Here is a 15,681-nt window from a genome sequence, read left to right as displayed (position 1 = left end):
GAGGCGGCGGACGGACACACGCGCAGGGTCCAGGTAGCTGGTGCTTGGATGACGCAGCTCGAGGCATGCAGTCTGGGGAAAGGCCGGCACCTTTCACGGCCTGATTTGGCACGAATAATGGACGGTGGATATGCAAAGAGGGTCTAGGTAGGGAAGGGTGTCTGTAGCCAAAACTACTGTCTAGGCAGGTAGAGAGAGGTGCTGGTGTATGTAGGCGCGAAACTGAGATGCCTCACCTCGTCTCTCATAGTCTCGTTAGCGCACCTTATGACCGCATTCAGCAGCCTTCAGCCACACTTCCTTCACCTCTCACTGGACCTGCATGACTTCTGCTACCTTACCTATCCAACTTTGTTGTCGAGCGCTCCATCAGACAAACACAACACTCAGTAGCTGCGCGCTTTGTATTTCTCCTGGACTTTTGGAGATTCTGCAACAGTGATTTATTGAATATTTGCTATCTTGGGGATCCTAAAAGTAGGCCTCCGTCATCGCCTGCCTACCGGTATCCTGCCTGCACTTGCGCCTCACACCACGCGACTCGCACATCACCGTGAGCGGCTTCACATTCAACCATGTCTCAGCCATGGGACTACATAGCCAAAATTGTATCACTGGGCGACTCAGGATGTGGTAAATCAAGTGTACGTTGCTTGCGCGAGTGCTTCCATGCGTACGGCATGCCAATGCTGACTTCAATCAGTTAACAGTCCGCCTCTGCGAAGGCCGTTTCTCCCCCCATCACGACGTGACCATCGGTGTCGAATTTGGCTCTCGCATAGTGCCTGTTGGCCCCCCAGCTTCATATTCCCTCGGCATCAACCAGCCGTCTTCATCACAATCGCCCGCCGCCCCATCAGTGAAAGACCCACAACAAAAGCACATGAAACTGTCGCTGTGGGATACAGCAGGCCAAGAGACGTACAAGAGCATCACCAGAAGTTACTTCCGCGGCGCATCGGGCGCATTGCTCGTCTTCGATATCTCGCGGAAAAATACATTTCTCAGCGCAACGTCATGGCTGCATGATCTACGACAGATTGCTGAAGAAGGCATCGTTGTAGTGCTGGTGGGCAACAAATCCGATCTCGCAGCCTCGTCAACGCTTTCCGAGTCAGAAGCAGCGAATAAGCGCCAAGTCACAAAAGAAGAAGCGGAAGAATGGTGTAAAGCCAATGGTGTCATGCAGTATGTTGAAACAAGCGCGAAGAGTGGTGAGGGCGTCGAACGAGCTTTCTTGGAAGTCGCAGAGCGAATATACCAAAACATCGAAGCGGGTAAATACGACCTGAATGATAGGAGAAGTGGTGTCAAGGGGCCAGGAGGCGGTGGAGGGAACAGAGCGAGCGTGAATTTGAACGAAGCAGCGAAGAAGGGGAAACAGCAGGGATGGGGAAGCTGCTGTTAAGTGTGAATAGATAATGGGCTTGATTGCTTGACCCATGCAATACAGGCATCATTTGCCCTTTTTGAACGACTAATGTTATTATGAGGCCTAAATGATTGTAATAGAGAATTTGCTACCTTCTCAAGGGCATACTATGTTCTATCGTGAATCCTGTGTGTGCAAGCCGTAGCTTTTGTACTATGACTTAATAATGCATGTCATCCATTCTCGTTGTAGGAATTGCGTATCATAGAGATTAGTATAGTACCGGTAACCCCTTCCTTACTCGTAGACCGATGATGACTAACCCTCGCAAGCTCTAGCGGCGTGAAGGGTCCTGGACAACATTCTCTCACCAAACAAATACATTGTGATAAGTATTCGAATTGTCCTACTCCGACAAGAACCCAGGAAACTTGGGGACTTCCATGCACGACACGACAAATATCCCGTGATTCGATGTTGCGTTACATTGGTTTACACATGTCTTCCACCCTCAACGGCGTCTTTATCATTGACCTACCGTAGGTTCTAGGTACCTCGTTCCAATTTATCCATCTCCCATCAACCCACCGCAAAGACCTCAAAGTGTTTCCGTCAGTGAAGCGCTTGGTACACCTGAATCGCGCCTTCGATGCTCTGCACTAGACCGAAGAACAATGTCAAGCAGATCGCCACCGTGGCGACCCAGGAATTCAGCCAGCGATCGCCTTTCTTCCTGTCTTTCAGTGCTTTCAAGATTGCTCTTGATGGAGGTGTAGCATCATCTATAGCCTCGGCCAGGGCGCCGAGCCGGTCCCGCCAGAAATGATAGCGCTCGAGTCGCCGTGATGGATGGCCAGCTTTAAAGTGCCCCACATTTGTCACGCTACGATCAATCACAATTGACTGGGTATTGTTCTGGAAATCGTTCTCCAGCCACCGTCTGGATTTCTGGTCGTTGTCCGGGAAAAGGAGCATGATCGTATCCAGCGTTTCTTCAATCAATCCACTCGGAAATAAGCTATACAGGTTCCCAATGTCAGCAAAGTACTCTGATCATCTATAAGGAATCACATACCTTTGACTCGCTTTCGCCCTCCTGAGGAACGACACGTGGTGAAAGACGCAGACTTTCCTGTCCCCATGCGACAGTCGCAGATGGTCCGCTAAGTTGTTCGTTGGTACGACATCGATCCCTGACATACGTTCTATATTACGGCAAGTGATATCCGCCCCAAATACACTATATTTTGGATCGAAGTCCAGCTCTGGGGGCATAGCGAAGAAGTCCTTCACGGCGTCTTGTAAGGATCCTCGAATCCACGGTAAGCTGAAGCGCCCAGACGCCTCCATCGGCAGCGCACCGATGTTGATCATAGCGAACAAGCGTACCACGAGTTTAATGGTTCCATCTATCATTCTGTCCTGATCCGACGAGAAATTCGTATGCTTGAGATCACCACGCAGCTGCTCGGTGACTTCTTCCAAGGTAGACCCATCCTCAAGAAGGCGCGCGGCTTTGAGGACGTCACCATGGGTTCTGGCTGCGACATAGATGCCCTCATCCATCAGAGCCGCGATACATTCTCTTGAATAGTATGAAAAGTACGCTTCCCAATGCGAGTCATGTTGCAGAGTTCCTATTGTTCCTTGGTTACACCAGAGATGCTGAATTAACTCAGCCTTCGCTAGTGGAGTGAGAGGCTGTTGAAGTTTTCCGCTAAGCACTGGATTATATTTCGACATTTCTTCATCCGTAAACAAAGAAAATTAACATCATTGCTACATTCAGAAGTTTCGAAAAAGGGCGAGATGGTTTTTAGCCGTCACTTCACTGCGGTCCCATGTGCACTCCCTCGAGTGGCGCACGATCTTGACCGGCGGTTGTGTAGCAATACGACAACCAATGGCAGCGGCCCGGAGGGCTATGAGACGCCTGTATCAACACAAGAGTCATTGGAAAAGCCCCGCCTTTTCTCCTTTTATGAATTTCTCTTCAGGTGAAAACCGGCATTTGGCTTATCCTCCCAGCTCTCCGCATATAGTGTATCATCCTTCTATCGACGACGAAAGCCGTTGGCACGCAATGATATGGTCGATCCAAAGTCACCATGTCTGATAGCCATTCCGGAAGCCCTTTAATCCGGTGGAGGACTGTAAAATTATACCCACTCGCTTGCCAGAGCGTTGGCACCAAAGTTGGCATTTTCCACGGAAATCACTGGTGGCATACTACAGGGCCAGCACGAGACGCATATAACAGAAAGAGATTAGCTATTCGCGTACAACTCAACGACACTTTTAACGACCGCTGTGACACCATTGTTCACTTCAATCTTTACATGATTAGTCGGACAGCAAACACTGCTGCAGCTATACCTACTATCATGTTCTTTTGTAAGGAGAAAGAACCTCGTAAGGCAGCGAAAAGAACGCTTGATGAAGGAGGTATATTGCAGCACCTGCCTGGTTTCAGAACGGGTCATCAATCTACGGAGCCAGGCATTTGCTTTCTTGTTCAGCCTGCTTCGCAAATACGTTGGAAAGAGCAATCGAAAAAATTTGCCCCAGATGTTTATTTCGACCCTGGTCGCCACATAGAAACCATCGGTATGCCAATTTTCGTGGATCACGGCGAATATATGCGACAAGCCACCGCCAATGCTGTGTTTGAAGATGAGCGGTGTGTTTACATCTCCGTGTCGCATGTATTTGCTGCCACCTCTTCCGCAGCACAAAGCCCTGCGTCGAATTCTGACAGTGACTATGACGTTGGTAGTGGTACTGAATACGAATCAGACGGAGAACAAGCCCGAAACACATCCCGCGCCAGCATCAGTTCCTCTGAGGATAGTTCAGACAGCTGCCCAGACTCAGCTTCACCGGATTCAGAGCTCGCAGATCCTGTTAGTGACGCAATCTCAATAACCGCCAGTGTTCAAAACGAGCAATCTCTCACCTCTACCCGTTTCATAACTCCTGGATCGACTTCGCTACCCAGTTTGAGCGCACCCTCGGTTCCCGCACAAGCTCCTCCGCGAGAGAAATTGGAGTATCTGGGATACATGAGCAGGTCGTGCGACGATATAGACTGTGCTGTAATACAGATCATAAACACAGAAGTTTACACCATTGTGCACGCACTCAAGTCTGATTTGCAGACTAAACGTCAGTCTGCCTGTCGAGATGAACCGGCCCTGGCCTCTTTTGTCCTGACGCACACATCTTCAGGCGCAATCCCTGGATCTGTCCTTGATACTGTATCTTGCATGCGACTTCCTAACAGTCCAACCTTTCAAGAAGTACGACAAGTACATCTGGATCGCTGTCTCGACTGGGGTGATTGTGGGGCTGTTGTCAGCACAGGGCTGGCAAAGGATCCATATGGTTTCATTGTTGCAAGTTCTACAGACAGACTCGTGGCATACATTATTCCAGCAGATCTGATTCTCGAAAGTAGTGGATTGAAATGGAGTATACAGAGAGTATTTGATGAAGGTAAGTTGTGTCCATATTCTCATACAATCGAGCTGTACTAAAAGTTGCTCGCTACAGGATCTCCACATGAGAATCCTGATTCTTCAAGATCCCTTGATCCAGTGGCTCTCGCTTTCAATCGTGTCTCGCTGCCTGATTATCCCATTCACTTGAAGCGTGCACTGGCTGTAATGCTAGGGAAAGCTATAGACTCGTGTTTGCAACACAAAACCGACAAGGATTTGAAACTGGGGCCGCAATTATCGCCCATGCCTCGTTTACAGGCCGGCAATTTAGACATACCCCAGAGTACCGTGAGCACGAGCTCTGCTCCCAGGAAATCTAAAAGAAGGTATCGCTGTTCAATTGGCATAGCATCTCCTACTGATCCATCTGTTGCGGGTTGTCCTGCTCCGCTGTTTACGCCAATAGATGTTAGCATGCAATCAGTATGGGAGAAATCGGCTGTAGCGCCACTGAGATTCATCGGCAAATCTTTGGATCCTTTCCAAAACATGTATCAAACATTCTATCCGCGGGTATCTGTAGAAGCACTTCAATACAATTGTAAGTGCAAGCTCAAGTTGCTTATTTATATTACTGATTTTCTAAGCTTCCCGTCATTTCAGCACGTATGGATTGGAAAAGCATTGGATTCCATGCATATTGGAGCAATCGTCCACCTATCTGAGTTTTCTACATATAGAGGCTGCCTATGGAGATGTCATATCTGAGAGGGCTACTGAAAGTCTCGAAGCAATGGTTATGCGACAAGAGGTAATTACTATGGTAGGCGAAGATCTACTCAGTTCAACTCGTTCGGTCGCAGATCACAACATCACAGCAGTTGTACAGTTGATCATGGCCGAAATTATTGCACGGAAAGAAACTGAACTTGTCTTACACGAGAGAGGACTTGAAGCAATGATCAGGAAGAGAGGAGCATTAGGTGACCTTGGAATGGTGGGCCATTTGAGTTCCTTGGCATCCTGGACCCATCTTGAGTCTGCCATACTTCGCGAAGCGAAACCGCAAGCTATCTACGCAGGATTTTGCGAAGCTAACTGCCATATCTCTCTTCCGATGACAGCAACCGTTGCCGAATCTCCTATTTACTGTCCCCGTGGGAGCTTTGTCACCCTTCAAAGGTCGAAGAAGTGCAGTCCAATGGCTCTAAAGCTAGTAAGCGACATGTTTACGCTAATTCGCGGAAACTTTATCAAGGTGAGATATTACAGATATCCTTTTTGTGCAGAACATGCTGACGGCCATGACAGCAAAGTCCACGAACATTTTGCGACCCCGTCGTGGTCAACAATCTCATTGAAAAGATAACAACGGAATATCTACCGGTGTCACAGTTGGAGAAGACACGAATGATACTCGAAGAAGACTGGAAATATGAAGCGATACGCGTAACTTCGATGGTTCTTGCCACGGCAATCAGCAGGCAGAGACCTCTTTCTGAATCATTAAGTTTCCTTGCTCTGACATATCAAGCATCTGAAGTGGACAGTAACTCAACATTCTCTCGAAGTGAGTCTGTCTTTTCAAGTGTGGAAGATGGATACCGCACACCCTTCTCCAACTACAGCGCTTCCCCGGCAATTTCGACTGAGCTAGTGAGCTTTCATATTAAAACTAGTGGGCTTTCACTCGACGCAGAAAGTTTCGCACCTTCATTGCCTAGCCCATCGCCGGCTTCTACTCATTCGAACCATCAGTCACATTCGTCGAGTAGTTCCTCAGGTGGGAACTCCTTCTACTCAGCACCGGAAACTACAACATTTGAAGATACAGTTGTCCTTAGGGACCTCAAAGAAGCGTTGGAAAAGTCAAATCTCTCTGATTGCTGGTCGGATATGGCAGGCGTCCTCCTATGGATTGGTCTCACAGTCGGTGCGGCTAGCCGCAGATCTTCATCGAAGGTGCTAAGTCGATATTTCGCTGCAATTGCTATGCGAGCCTCCATAATGCTTTGCTTTGACCATCCGGAGGCTGTGCATGCCACCCTTCTCCAAATGACCGAGATTGTAGAAACACTTTCCATCCCTATAGATAGTACTGTCGAGGGAATCGTGTCGAAGAAGCGGAAGATGTGATGAGGGATAGAGAGAGGTTTCTAGGATACTACGGAGCACATTTTGTTCGTGCTTGAGGCTATAAATGAATGATTTCTGGATTAGGGACATCATTGAGAGAATAATCGTGCCAAGTGATACATAAGTCAATATGGCAAACCAAGACTGCATGGTCTATTTGAAATCGCTATCTAAACACAAATTCCACCTAGGTCGAGCGTCTTCACTATGTGTGTCTATGACCATTTGATTACCAATAACTTTATGGGTTTGGTGCATTAATCTCCAAGTCCAAAACTCTTGAGTGTCTAAACTTCTCTGTCAGTACGGATAGAAGCCTCGTGGTAGCAAGCACCTCTGAAACGACCAAGCGGAGGTTTCTGTACATGGCCTGGGGTAGCGCCAATCCCAACTTCAACTCTGAAAAACAAATGTGGCAGATCAGCATGGTCTCAGTGTCAAATTTGCAACGTAACAACAGCCTGTACTTTGCTTCCAAACACATCCTATCTGTAGCATCGCACTCCCTATCTCCCCGTCATCCAAACACCGCTCAATCCCCCCCAAACACCAAGACTCTAACTTCAACACTCTCCCTCGACCCCGCCCCCCCAGGTCCCCCTCTCAATCGAAACGAGGCATGCGGGCAATCTACCCGCGTCAGCCTTTTTGTTCAGGAACAAGAAAAAAACACTACTCCCCCCACCTGCATATCATCTACTTACATTTCGCACCCACATCCTCCTTGGAATCCGCAATCTTGAACATCAACACCTCGGCCGGTGTCTGCTCGCTCAAATAATACCAAGTGTGTTCGGGGCGGTACATGACGTTGTACATTTCGCCCACGTAGTTGGGCGTGATGAATGTGGTTGGGATGAGGGCGGAGGGTAACACTGTGCTGCCGTCGCAGAGAGCGAGAGGCCAGTTGATTATCGGGTGGTATATTGGACGCCATAGACTTGTGGAGTCTGGGGTTAGCGGGTTGGAAATGGGGAAAGTTGGGTGTTGGGGCAGGGGGAGGCGTGATTACTTTATCATTCTCACGCGCCCTTGAAGTAGTTCCGATGCCTCAGAGCCCATACAATGACGCACGCGCTTTACCATGCCTTTTGTCGTTTGATCTGCATTAAATTAAGCATTTGAAGTCCTACTCATCCGAAGTCCCTGGATTTTCTCACCAATGTGTACAGTGGGCAGCGGCTGTTCGTACCTGACCCTCCCAGCACCCTTTCCCTCCTCCTTCTCCTCCCCATCCAGACTCCGCCTCAACCTCCAATCATAAATCACCACCCTAACCCGTTCTCCTAAAACTTGCCTCACCAACCCCTGCACCTCCCTAAAATACAAATCCTCTACCGTCTCACGATCCCCCCAATTCCGCACCGCTGACTCATGTCTCAAGACGGTGAAGCCGTGCGTGTCCAGCCTGAACTCTTGCTCGGAATAGCCTCGGATATCGCAAATCGGTACTGGATCCCCGTACGTAAAGGTCAGGTTTGTAGGCTGGGGATGAGAGGGAGATGGTGCGGTGCGGAGGGAGGCGCTGAGGTGGAAATATGGTTCGTGTTGTCTGGGGGTGGGTTGGGAAGGGACAGGAGAGGGGTTACAGACGTAGCGGAATGTGGCACTGGTATTTGGGGGCGACATATTTAGTTTCAAATAGGGATATAAAGATATAGGGTCAAGTTGTTCGGATATTGCTGTTTAGGGGTTTGGTCTGGTGGAATAAGTTGCGGGAAGGAGAAGAACGCAGACAATCTGGTACCCCGAGGTCAGATGTAATATGGACCCTTGTTTCCCATGTCCACGAGGATTTGGAAGGGGGTGTTTGATCAGGCTGATTCATATATAGGTACAGTTATGGCTCGATCATCAACGGTACTTAGAGTGGACTACCGCAATAGCGAAGTCAGCCATGGCGGGACGCCTGATCCGGTTTCGGATCACCCCGCCCGTCTCTAGGTTGCGACATACTTCAGACTTCAGAGAAACACTGCTTGATCAAATCCCTTATTTGATATCTTCATCTCGCTGTTCGCTCATACTGTAACTTTTCAATCTTTGAGGCTAACCTAACAAGATCGGATATATGCTGCACGTGCTACACTCAATTATTCGTTCATCCAGGCTAACAGTCGTATACTCATGAAGCCTAAGTAACTCGATAACGCGTTCCCAATCCTCTAAAAAAGGTTAAGCCCCAAAGTCCATCTTCAGCGCAATCTTCGGCTGATCGTTGTCATCTCTACTAATTTCCTTCTTTGCAGGACCCTGTCCGCTCCTCAGTACGCCCTCCATGAACGTCTTCTGTTCTGGGAGCAAGCTAGCAACCACACCTCGGAAAGCCTGCTGATCCGCGCTGGCAATCTCTAACAGACGCGCTGCCGTCTCGCTGGTTGCACTTGGTTCATTGTGTGCACGCGCCAACAACGCTGGTATGATCAACTTTGCAGCGATTTGCCGTTGCTCAGGACTAGGTAATGTGGAGATAGAAGCGACTAGAGTCTGTGCCAGTGTTGTGCGTGATTCATCTAGACCTTCGACGTCGGAGGGAACGGCAAGGAATGACAGGGCGTTCGGGAGCATGAGCTTTGCGATACCAAGTTTGAGGCTGCCCTTTTTAGGAAGAAGTAGCAAGGAGCGACAACAACCCGCCGCGACCTTGGAAGTCATCCTGTTGCCCAAACAGTCGAAAAGATCGTCTACGAAGCGCTTTAGGAGTGGATCGCCCGGTGCAAACGCCGACGAGGCTGAGCTGAGGAGGATGGTAGTCGCAAGGATGGTGTTTTTCTCACATGGTAATGCTGCTTCGAATTCGCGTGCCTGAGCATGTCTCAAAATAGCGAGGAAGCGAGTTAGCGTTGCACGTAGTTGTTTGCTAGTATCTTCTGTAGCTTCGGCGTGTGGTTCAAGGCTGCTTATAAAGCGCTTGAAGATGGGTAGTGCCTGCGGGACGACTGTGGCTTGGCAAGCACCAGTGCCTAAGATGGTCGAAAAGATGTGTAATATGCAAGCATGCAAGTCAGCCTTGATGATGGAAGGAAAGACTTGAGCCGCATCAACGAGAGCAGAAAGGGCTGTAGTCAGAAGGGCGACAGCTTCCTCGTTCATCTCGTGGCGCGCTGGTACTCATGTTAGTGAAGGTCAGCGTGCGAAGCCTCAGGACTTACCTTTGGTGTTTGTATCTTCCAGACCAGGGACCAAGCCTGACAGGACAAGTACCATGATCTTCGTCAGCTCGAATAGTTGATCAATGTCTTCGGACAAAGTTTCTTCAGCGGCAGATGTTCTGTCAGAAGTCAGATTCTGCTCCCATAAAGATTAAGCCTCATGGACAAACTTTTGCTCTCGTCTTGCAGACGGATGCCCTATGCATAGGTTCCTCGTGATCTCCACGATGACAGTCTGAATTGTGAGTCCTTCTGTAAGTACCAGGCGATCAAACATGTCCATCGTCTCCGAGAAGACCACTTCTTGGTAGATGGCGTGTCCGGAAACCGAAGGTCGCAAGATCTTCTTGAGAGCTTGTAGGATCTCCAGAATTTGCTCTTTTGAAGCTTGCAGATCCCCTGGTCGGCCTGCGAGAGCTTCGAAAGCAAGGCCAAAGAGAACAAAGAAGAAAGCCACTGGCTCATCGCGGTAGTTGATGTGATCAGCCTTACCGTTGGATTTGGCTTCCGAGAGCTCAGTCTTGCCGTCCAGCGCATCAAACACGAACTCAGAGTCCTCATCAATCAGACTAGCAATAGCGTCAACGAGATTGAGCCACGATTCTTGGTAAAACTAGGGTCTGTCAGCGCAGAGACTACATATACACAGTATCACGTACTTTGAGTAGCGTTTCGCGGTTCAATGCAGCATATATGGTGTCGAGGTTACCAGATAGTGACACTGATCCCATAGAGGATGAAATATCAGGCTCGAAACGTAGTCTGGCGTACTCTCGCAGAGATGCCAGCCATAGGGGTGTCAACTTGGCAATGTGTGGTCGCAGCACATCTACCAAGTAAGTTTGTTCAGCACTAGCAATCTGCAGTTCAGCCCATGCTGAAAATACAGCCATCTTGACCATAACTTGCGCATTCGAGCTAAGTCCTTTAAGATCACCAATCGCTGCTGCTTCCGAGTCACTTGAGAAGTTTTCAAGCGCTGAGACTAGCAACTTGAGGATACGACCCATGCGATCAACGTCAGTAACGATTCCTGTCGCAATGAACGTAGCACAGACATTGACCGCCTCGGACGCAAGTTCTGGCGACGAGTCTGCCGCGAATGCTGGAGTAAGAGCAGAGCCGATCTGTGCTTGATATTGTTCCAATAGGGTCACTTCGGCAAAGTCAGGATCCGGTGTTTTGCCAAAGAGCTAGATTCTGTCAGCATATTCCAAACCTTGTTGAGGAGCGAAGCTCACCTTGAGTACTTGATCAATAATTTTAAGACCCCGAATGCGAAGTTGTACAACACCAGCGGTAGAGGCAGAGAATGCAATGCGTACGACATCTGCAACTCTTTGCTGCAAGGCCACTACACAAGGGGCCTCTTCACGGAATGCTGCTTCCTTGCTAACCATCGAAACTAACTCGCTCAAGCAGTCCATGCCAAAGGTTCGAACTTGCCACTTGAGCAATTCTTGACTGGTCTGAGTAGCATCACCGGACTCAGCTCCAGGTGCATTCGCGGCTGCTGCAAACCCAGCAACTTCCTCATCTTGGAGATCTGTTGCACCAGCTTTAGGTTTCGACTCAATCCTCTCTTGCGTATCGACCTTTTTCGTTTTGGTGAGTACGGAGTGGCAGCGTTGTACCCAAGTTGCAGTGTCTGAAAGACCAGTCTGATGCAACCAGTTGCGGAGAATGTTCTGCACGACCTCATGTCCAGAATCACGATCGAGAACATGCCACAATTGATCTTCGAGGCCGGGGTCTCCTGCACGTATAACTTCTTCTGTGTCACGCCTCATCAAGTTGTGTAGACCGTCAATAGCCATGTCTCGAATCTGTTTAGAGCTGCTTTCTATTAAGCGCTGCAGATGCTTGACATAGGCCGAGAAATCCATGTGACCAGTTGCGTACAGCGAGACATGTTCTTGACAACGTAGACTCTCAATGACTACAAGTTCATCGGCCTCACCCTGGCAAAGTCCGATAAGAGTCATGATAAGATCTCGTGCCTTGGCAGAATCTTGCAAATCTGGACCGAGAACATTGATGGTACTATCGACACAACGTGCAATGACTGCAGGAGTAGGCAGGTCGATCTCGATGTTTGAGGATGCCAATGAAGCCGACTCTTCGTTGTGGGAGTCGGCGGCGTACAGCTGTGCGAGCATACCAAGCGTGCTAGTAACGTAACTTGAGAATGACAGACCAGCAGAGTCGGCTACACGTGACAGCGCATCGATAGCCCAGAAATGTACAACTGGGTGAGGATCATTGCCGAGAGACATGAGAATTCCAAGGATATTGTTCAGATGGAAACCCGCGGCCATGCCACCAAGCTGAGAGTGAATGCAACCAAGTGCAACAGCGTATCCTGAGCGTGCACTTGGCTCACGGTTTGCCACAATCTGATCCACCAAATAATTGACTTCTGTAGTCGTAAGGGCATTTCCAGAGCTATTGCATAATCGGCCTAGAGCTTCACCAGCAACATTGCGGATGTACGGATCAGGTAAGACGACAAACAGGTGAAGCAAATCCTGTATAACCTTTTCAACCGCAGGTCCCTTGAGACTGCCGGCAGGAGAGCGCGTCTCCTTCACAGCCACCTTTAGTGCCGATAAGATCGCGTACGCAATGTTGACCATGATAGCTGATTTCCTGTTGATGTCCCGCTGCAGACTTGCTGCTGAGAGGAAAGATGTCATCTGCTCGAGGATGCTCTCCTGGATTCTTGGGGTCTGCATTGGTAGGCATATTGCAAAGAGTTGAAGAGCGGCGTTGACAACTTCCGTGGCCGGCGGATCAGGAAGATCATGGCTGCCGTTGGTTGGATTAATGTATAGAGAGATAGAATCGTGCTCACGAGCGCCACATATTGGCGAGAGCAGCTGTATCCTGTCAGTCAAACTTCATCAGAGGAAGCAATTCGTACTCACAGTATGGTCAACAATAGCTTCAGCGCCATGTCTGGTAGACCAGTGGTACCGGACACCTGTCTCATGCTCTCCAGGTAAGGGCTTTATATCGAACCCTCTTACCAAACCTGTGACACCGAATCCATGATTGTCTGCCACCTCCCAAATGCTTTCAATCGTTCCCGCTGCACTAGCAATTGCTGTGCTAAAAGAACTTGATGTATAGCTATCTGGCTCAGCGAATGAAGCAATCGCAAAAGGCAGTAAATTGGTCTGTAGCAACACTTCATAACTGCTTGCTGGGCTCAACTCGACCAGTTTGGTGTAACATTGAAGAACTCTTCGCCTCACCATGAGGTCAAAGTCGTGTAATTGTAGTGCAGGCGAAAGTCTCTGGGAGATCTCGTCCGTAGTCTTCTTCGCTGGTAGTGTATTTAAAAACATGGTGGTGTTTTGTAGCATAGCAGCCAACCGCTTCGTCACGTCAAGTGTTAATAGTCGACTGTTGAACTCCAAGAAGGTCAGAATAGAGCCAAGAGCGCATTCTCGCACGTGTGCAAGGTAGCTGAGCTCCAACAAATTCCGTTGTACCATATTGTCTCGGTTCAGTGGCTTAGGCATGGCATTCTTCCATAGTAAAAGCAATTGCGAGAGATGTATCTTGACAAAGTTGGGGCCTAGAGTCATCAATCCTCCAATGAGGATCCATGCGACCTGTATCTGAGTCGATGATATTCTCAGATCAGAGTTACTGGCCGACTTGAGTAGTGATGTCGCCTGCGACAACACTCGTGAATTCACATCCACAGACCCATGCAGAGGCTGTGATGTTGATGTGCTTAGCACAGCCGATAGTCCGTTTGCCAAACCCACGCACTTTCTTGGTGACTTCTTTGGAGTGGAAAGCAGACTCAACTCTCGATTCACACTGTTCATGCAGATCGTCACCGAGGGCAGAAGTTGCGATGGGCATGCGAGGACAAACGATCGAAGACAGGCTGAGGCCGTGACCTGCACTGAGTAACTTGGGTGCTGCAAGACTTGTAGTAATGCGTCTCGACACGAATCCGCGATAACATTGGCTGCGGTTCCTAGGCTATCGAAAAGCGATGCAAGCGTGCTTAGAGCAGCAATGAGCGTTTGCTTCGATGGCTCCGGTCGCTCCTTAAGCGCTTGTGGGTAGTCTTTCAATATCTCGTTGACCAAGTACCTGACAGCATTGAGCTGTCCTGATTCACTCAACATTTCACGACCAATAACTGTTTCCAGTATGACTGCGACGTACTTCCGGGTGGCCAATGTCCGGTAACGATTTTGCGAAATCGTCTGATTGCTCAGTAGTTCCGTGAACAGGCTTCGCGCGACTTCTGAATACTTGGACTCGACAACAGACTCTCCTAGAAGTCGGAGAGTCTTCATGTAGCAGATTGCTAATCCTGCTCTTGCACGGTTGCCTGTTGAAGGTCGACAATATTGCATGGCAAGCAAACTGAGGATGCTGGCCACTGTAAAGGAAAGCTGCGCGGCTGACTTCTTGGGTGCAGGGGAGTCGGGACGCTCCATGGTAACCTCGTCCTCATCACCGTCATTTAGCTTTTTGCTCTTCTTTTTCGCAGTTTTAGATCGGGTAAGAACGGGCAAGTCGACGGGTACATTTTCAGAATAGTTCTTGACGAATGCGGCGCTGATGCAAGAGGCCACCGCATGTCTGACAGAGGCGGAAGCGCTATCGATCGTCTTCCATGCGATATTCTGTAATTTGTCGAAGTCGTTAGTGTTGTCGAAGAAAGCCGTATATCTTATCAATTGCTCCAAACAATAGCAAGCGGCGCACTGAACCAGGTACGACTTGTCACTGCAAGCGTTTCGCGCTTGTTTCCAGGCATCCCTCGCGACCAGCTCGTCTGCTGATTTGCCCACACCTTTAAAGACCTTGCCCACTGCCTTGAAGACCGCTGATCGGAGTCCAGTATGATTCTGCGCAAACTTGACAAGTCCCAGGAGAGACTTCACTGCCAGCGGTGAGAGCCCGATTGCGCTATCTCCTGCAGCCTCGAATATGGCACCTAAACAGTGTGTTGCCGCGTGTTTCGCTCTGACATCCTTCTCACCTTTGCCTGCCGCATTGATAATGCTGATGGACTCGTTTATAGACTCGAAAAGTAGCTTGCGGTCGCCCTTTTCAAATATTCCAGCGACAGCTCGTCCCAAGTTGTTTCGAATGACTCGTGTGGGCGCGGGGGAGCCCAGGTTGATGATCTGGAATATCTCCTTCTTGATGTATATCTGATGCGCCGATGCGCCGTCTCCATCCAGTGAGGCGACATGACGTGCGAGGTCCGAAGTGAAGGTAAGCAAATATAAATCCTGCTGTTCGGAAGGGAGGGTATGGAGCTTCTTGATGTCCAGTTCAGGGTTCGAGGGGTCCCCATTTGATGTCGGGGCGGGGGCGTCCGACGCCATTGCCAAAGCGCTTTCGGAGGGACTCGAGAGTCTGCGTGGTGATGTTGTTTCTGGGCTCGGTTTGTTCACATTATGATGAGTGGATGAGTGCAGCCAATCATGCGTCACAATGGTGGAGTGGTGGACAGCATGTCACAAGTGGGAGGAGTTGCGGACCCCCGAAGGGTTCAGTCTTGGCAGGGACGGATCTTGAATCGATGTTTTCGGGAATT

At 49.3% G+C, this 15,681-nt stretch overlaps 5 protein-coding genes across 5 annotated transcripts; 2 read left to right on the top strand and 3 right to left on the bottom strand.

Moving 5' to 3' along the window:
• Positions 1-316: 316 nt before the first annotated feature.
• On the top strand, positions 317-1,527 carry IAQ61_008039 (uncharacterized protein). Its single transcript, XM_003840446.2, has 2 exons — positions 317-644; positions 704-1,527. The coding sequence occupies exons 1-2, from the start codon at positions 576-578 to the stop codon at positions 1,406-1,408; spliced, it is 774 nt and encodes a 257-aa protein (XP_003840494.1). The 5' UTR covers positions 317-575; the 3' UTR covers positions 1,409-1,527.
• A 276-nt stretch (positions 1,528-1,803) lies between these two features.
• On the bottom strand, positions 1,804-3,160 carry IAQ61_008038 (uncharacterized protein). The gene is made up of 2 exons (XM_003840447.2): positions 2,448-3,160; positions 1,804-2,390 (listed from the first exon to the last, which is right to left on the bottom strand). The coding sequence occupies exons 1-2, from the start codon at positions 3,113-3,115 to the stop codon at positions 1,985-1,987; spliced, it is 1,074 nt and encodes a 357-aa protein (XP_003840495.1). The 5' UTR covers positions 3,116-3,160; the 3' UTR covers positions 1,804-1,984.
• A 320-nt stretch (positions 3,161-3,480) lies between these two features.
• Positions 3,481-6,948, top strand: IAQ61_008037 (uncharacterized protein; the record flags this gene model as incomplete). Its single annotated transcript, XM_003840448.2, has 4 exons — positions 3,481-4,867; positions 4,925-5,413; positions 5,460-6,070; positions 6,124-6,948. 4 exons carry the CDS (start codon positions 3,481-3,483, stop codon positions 6,946-6,948), a joined length of 3,312 nt encoding a protein of 1,103 aa, XP_003840496.2.
• Positions 6,949-8,061: 1,113 nt separating this feature from the next.
• On the bottom strand, positions 8,062-8,577 carry IAQ61_008036 (uncharacterized protein; the record flags this gene model as incomplete). The annotated part of the gene is made up of 1 exon (XM_003840449.2): positions 8,062-8,577. The coding sequence occupies one exon, from the start codon at positions 8,575-8,577 to the stop codon at positions 8,062-8,064; it is 516 nt and encodes a 171-aa protein (XP_003840497.2).
• Positions 8,578-8,956: 379 nt separating this feature from the next.
• On the bottom strand, positions 8,957-15,654 carry IAQ61_008035 (uncharacterized protein). The gene is made up of 6 exons (XM_003840450.2): positions 13,028-15,654; positions 11,342-12,979; positions 10,760-11,293; positions 10,271-10,713; positions 10,101-10,219; positions 8,957-10,052 (listed from the first exon to the last, which is right to left on the bottom strand). The coding sequence occupies exons 1-6, from the start codon at positions 15,467-15,469 to the stop codon at positions 9,124-9,126; spliced, it is 6,105 nt and encodes a 2,034-aa protein (XP_003840498.1). The 5' UTR covers positions 15,470-15,654; the 3' UTR covers positions 8,957-9,123.
• Positions 15,655-15,681: the final 27 nt, after the last annotated feature.

This window comes from Plenodomus lingam (assembly GCF_022343315.1).
Source record: "Plenodomus lingam strain CAN1 chromosome Unknown contig_3, whole genome shotgun sequence".
Classification (NCBI taxonomy): Eukaryota; Fungi; Ascomycota; class Dothideomycetes; order Pleosporales; family Leptosphaeriaceae; genus Plenodomus; species Plenodomus lingam.
The sequence above is the reverse complement of the archived record's forward strand: the minus strand, read 5'-3'. Positions and strand labels throughout refer to the sequence as shown.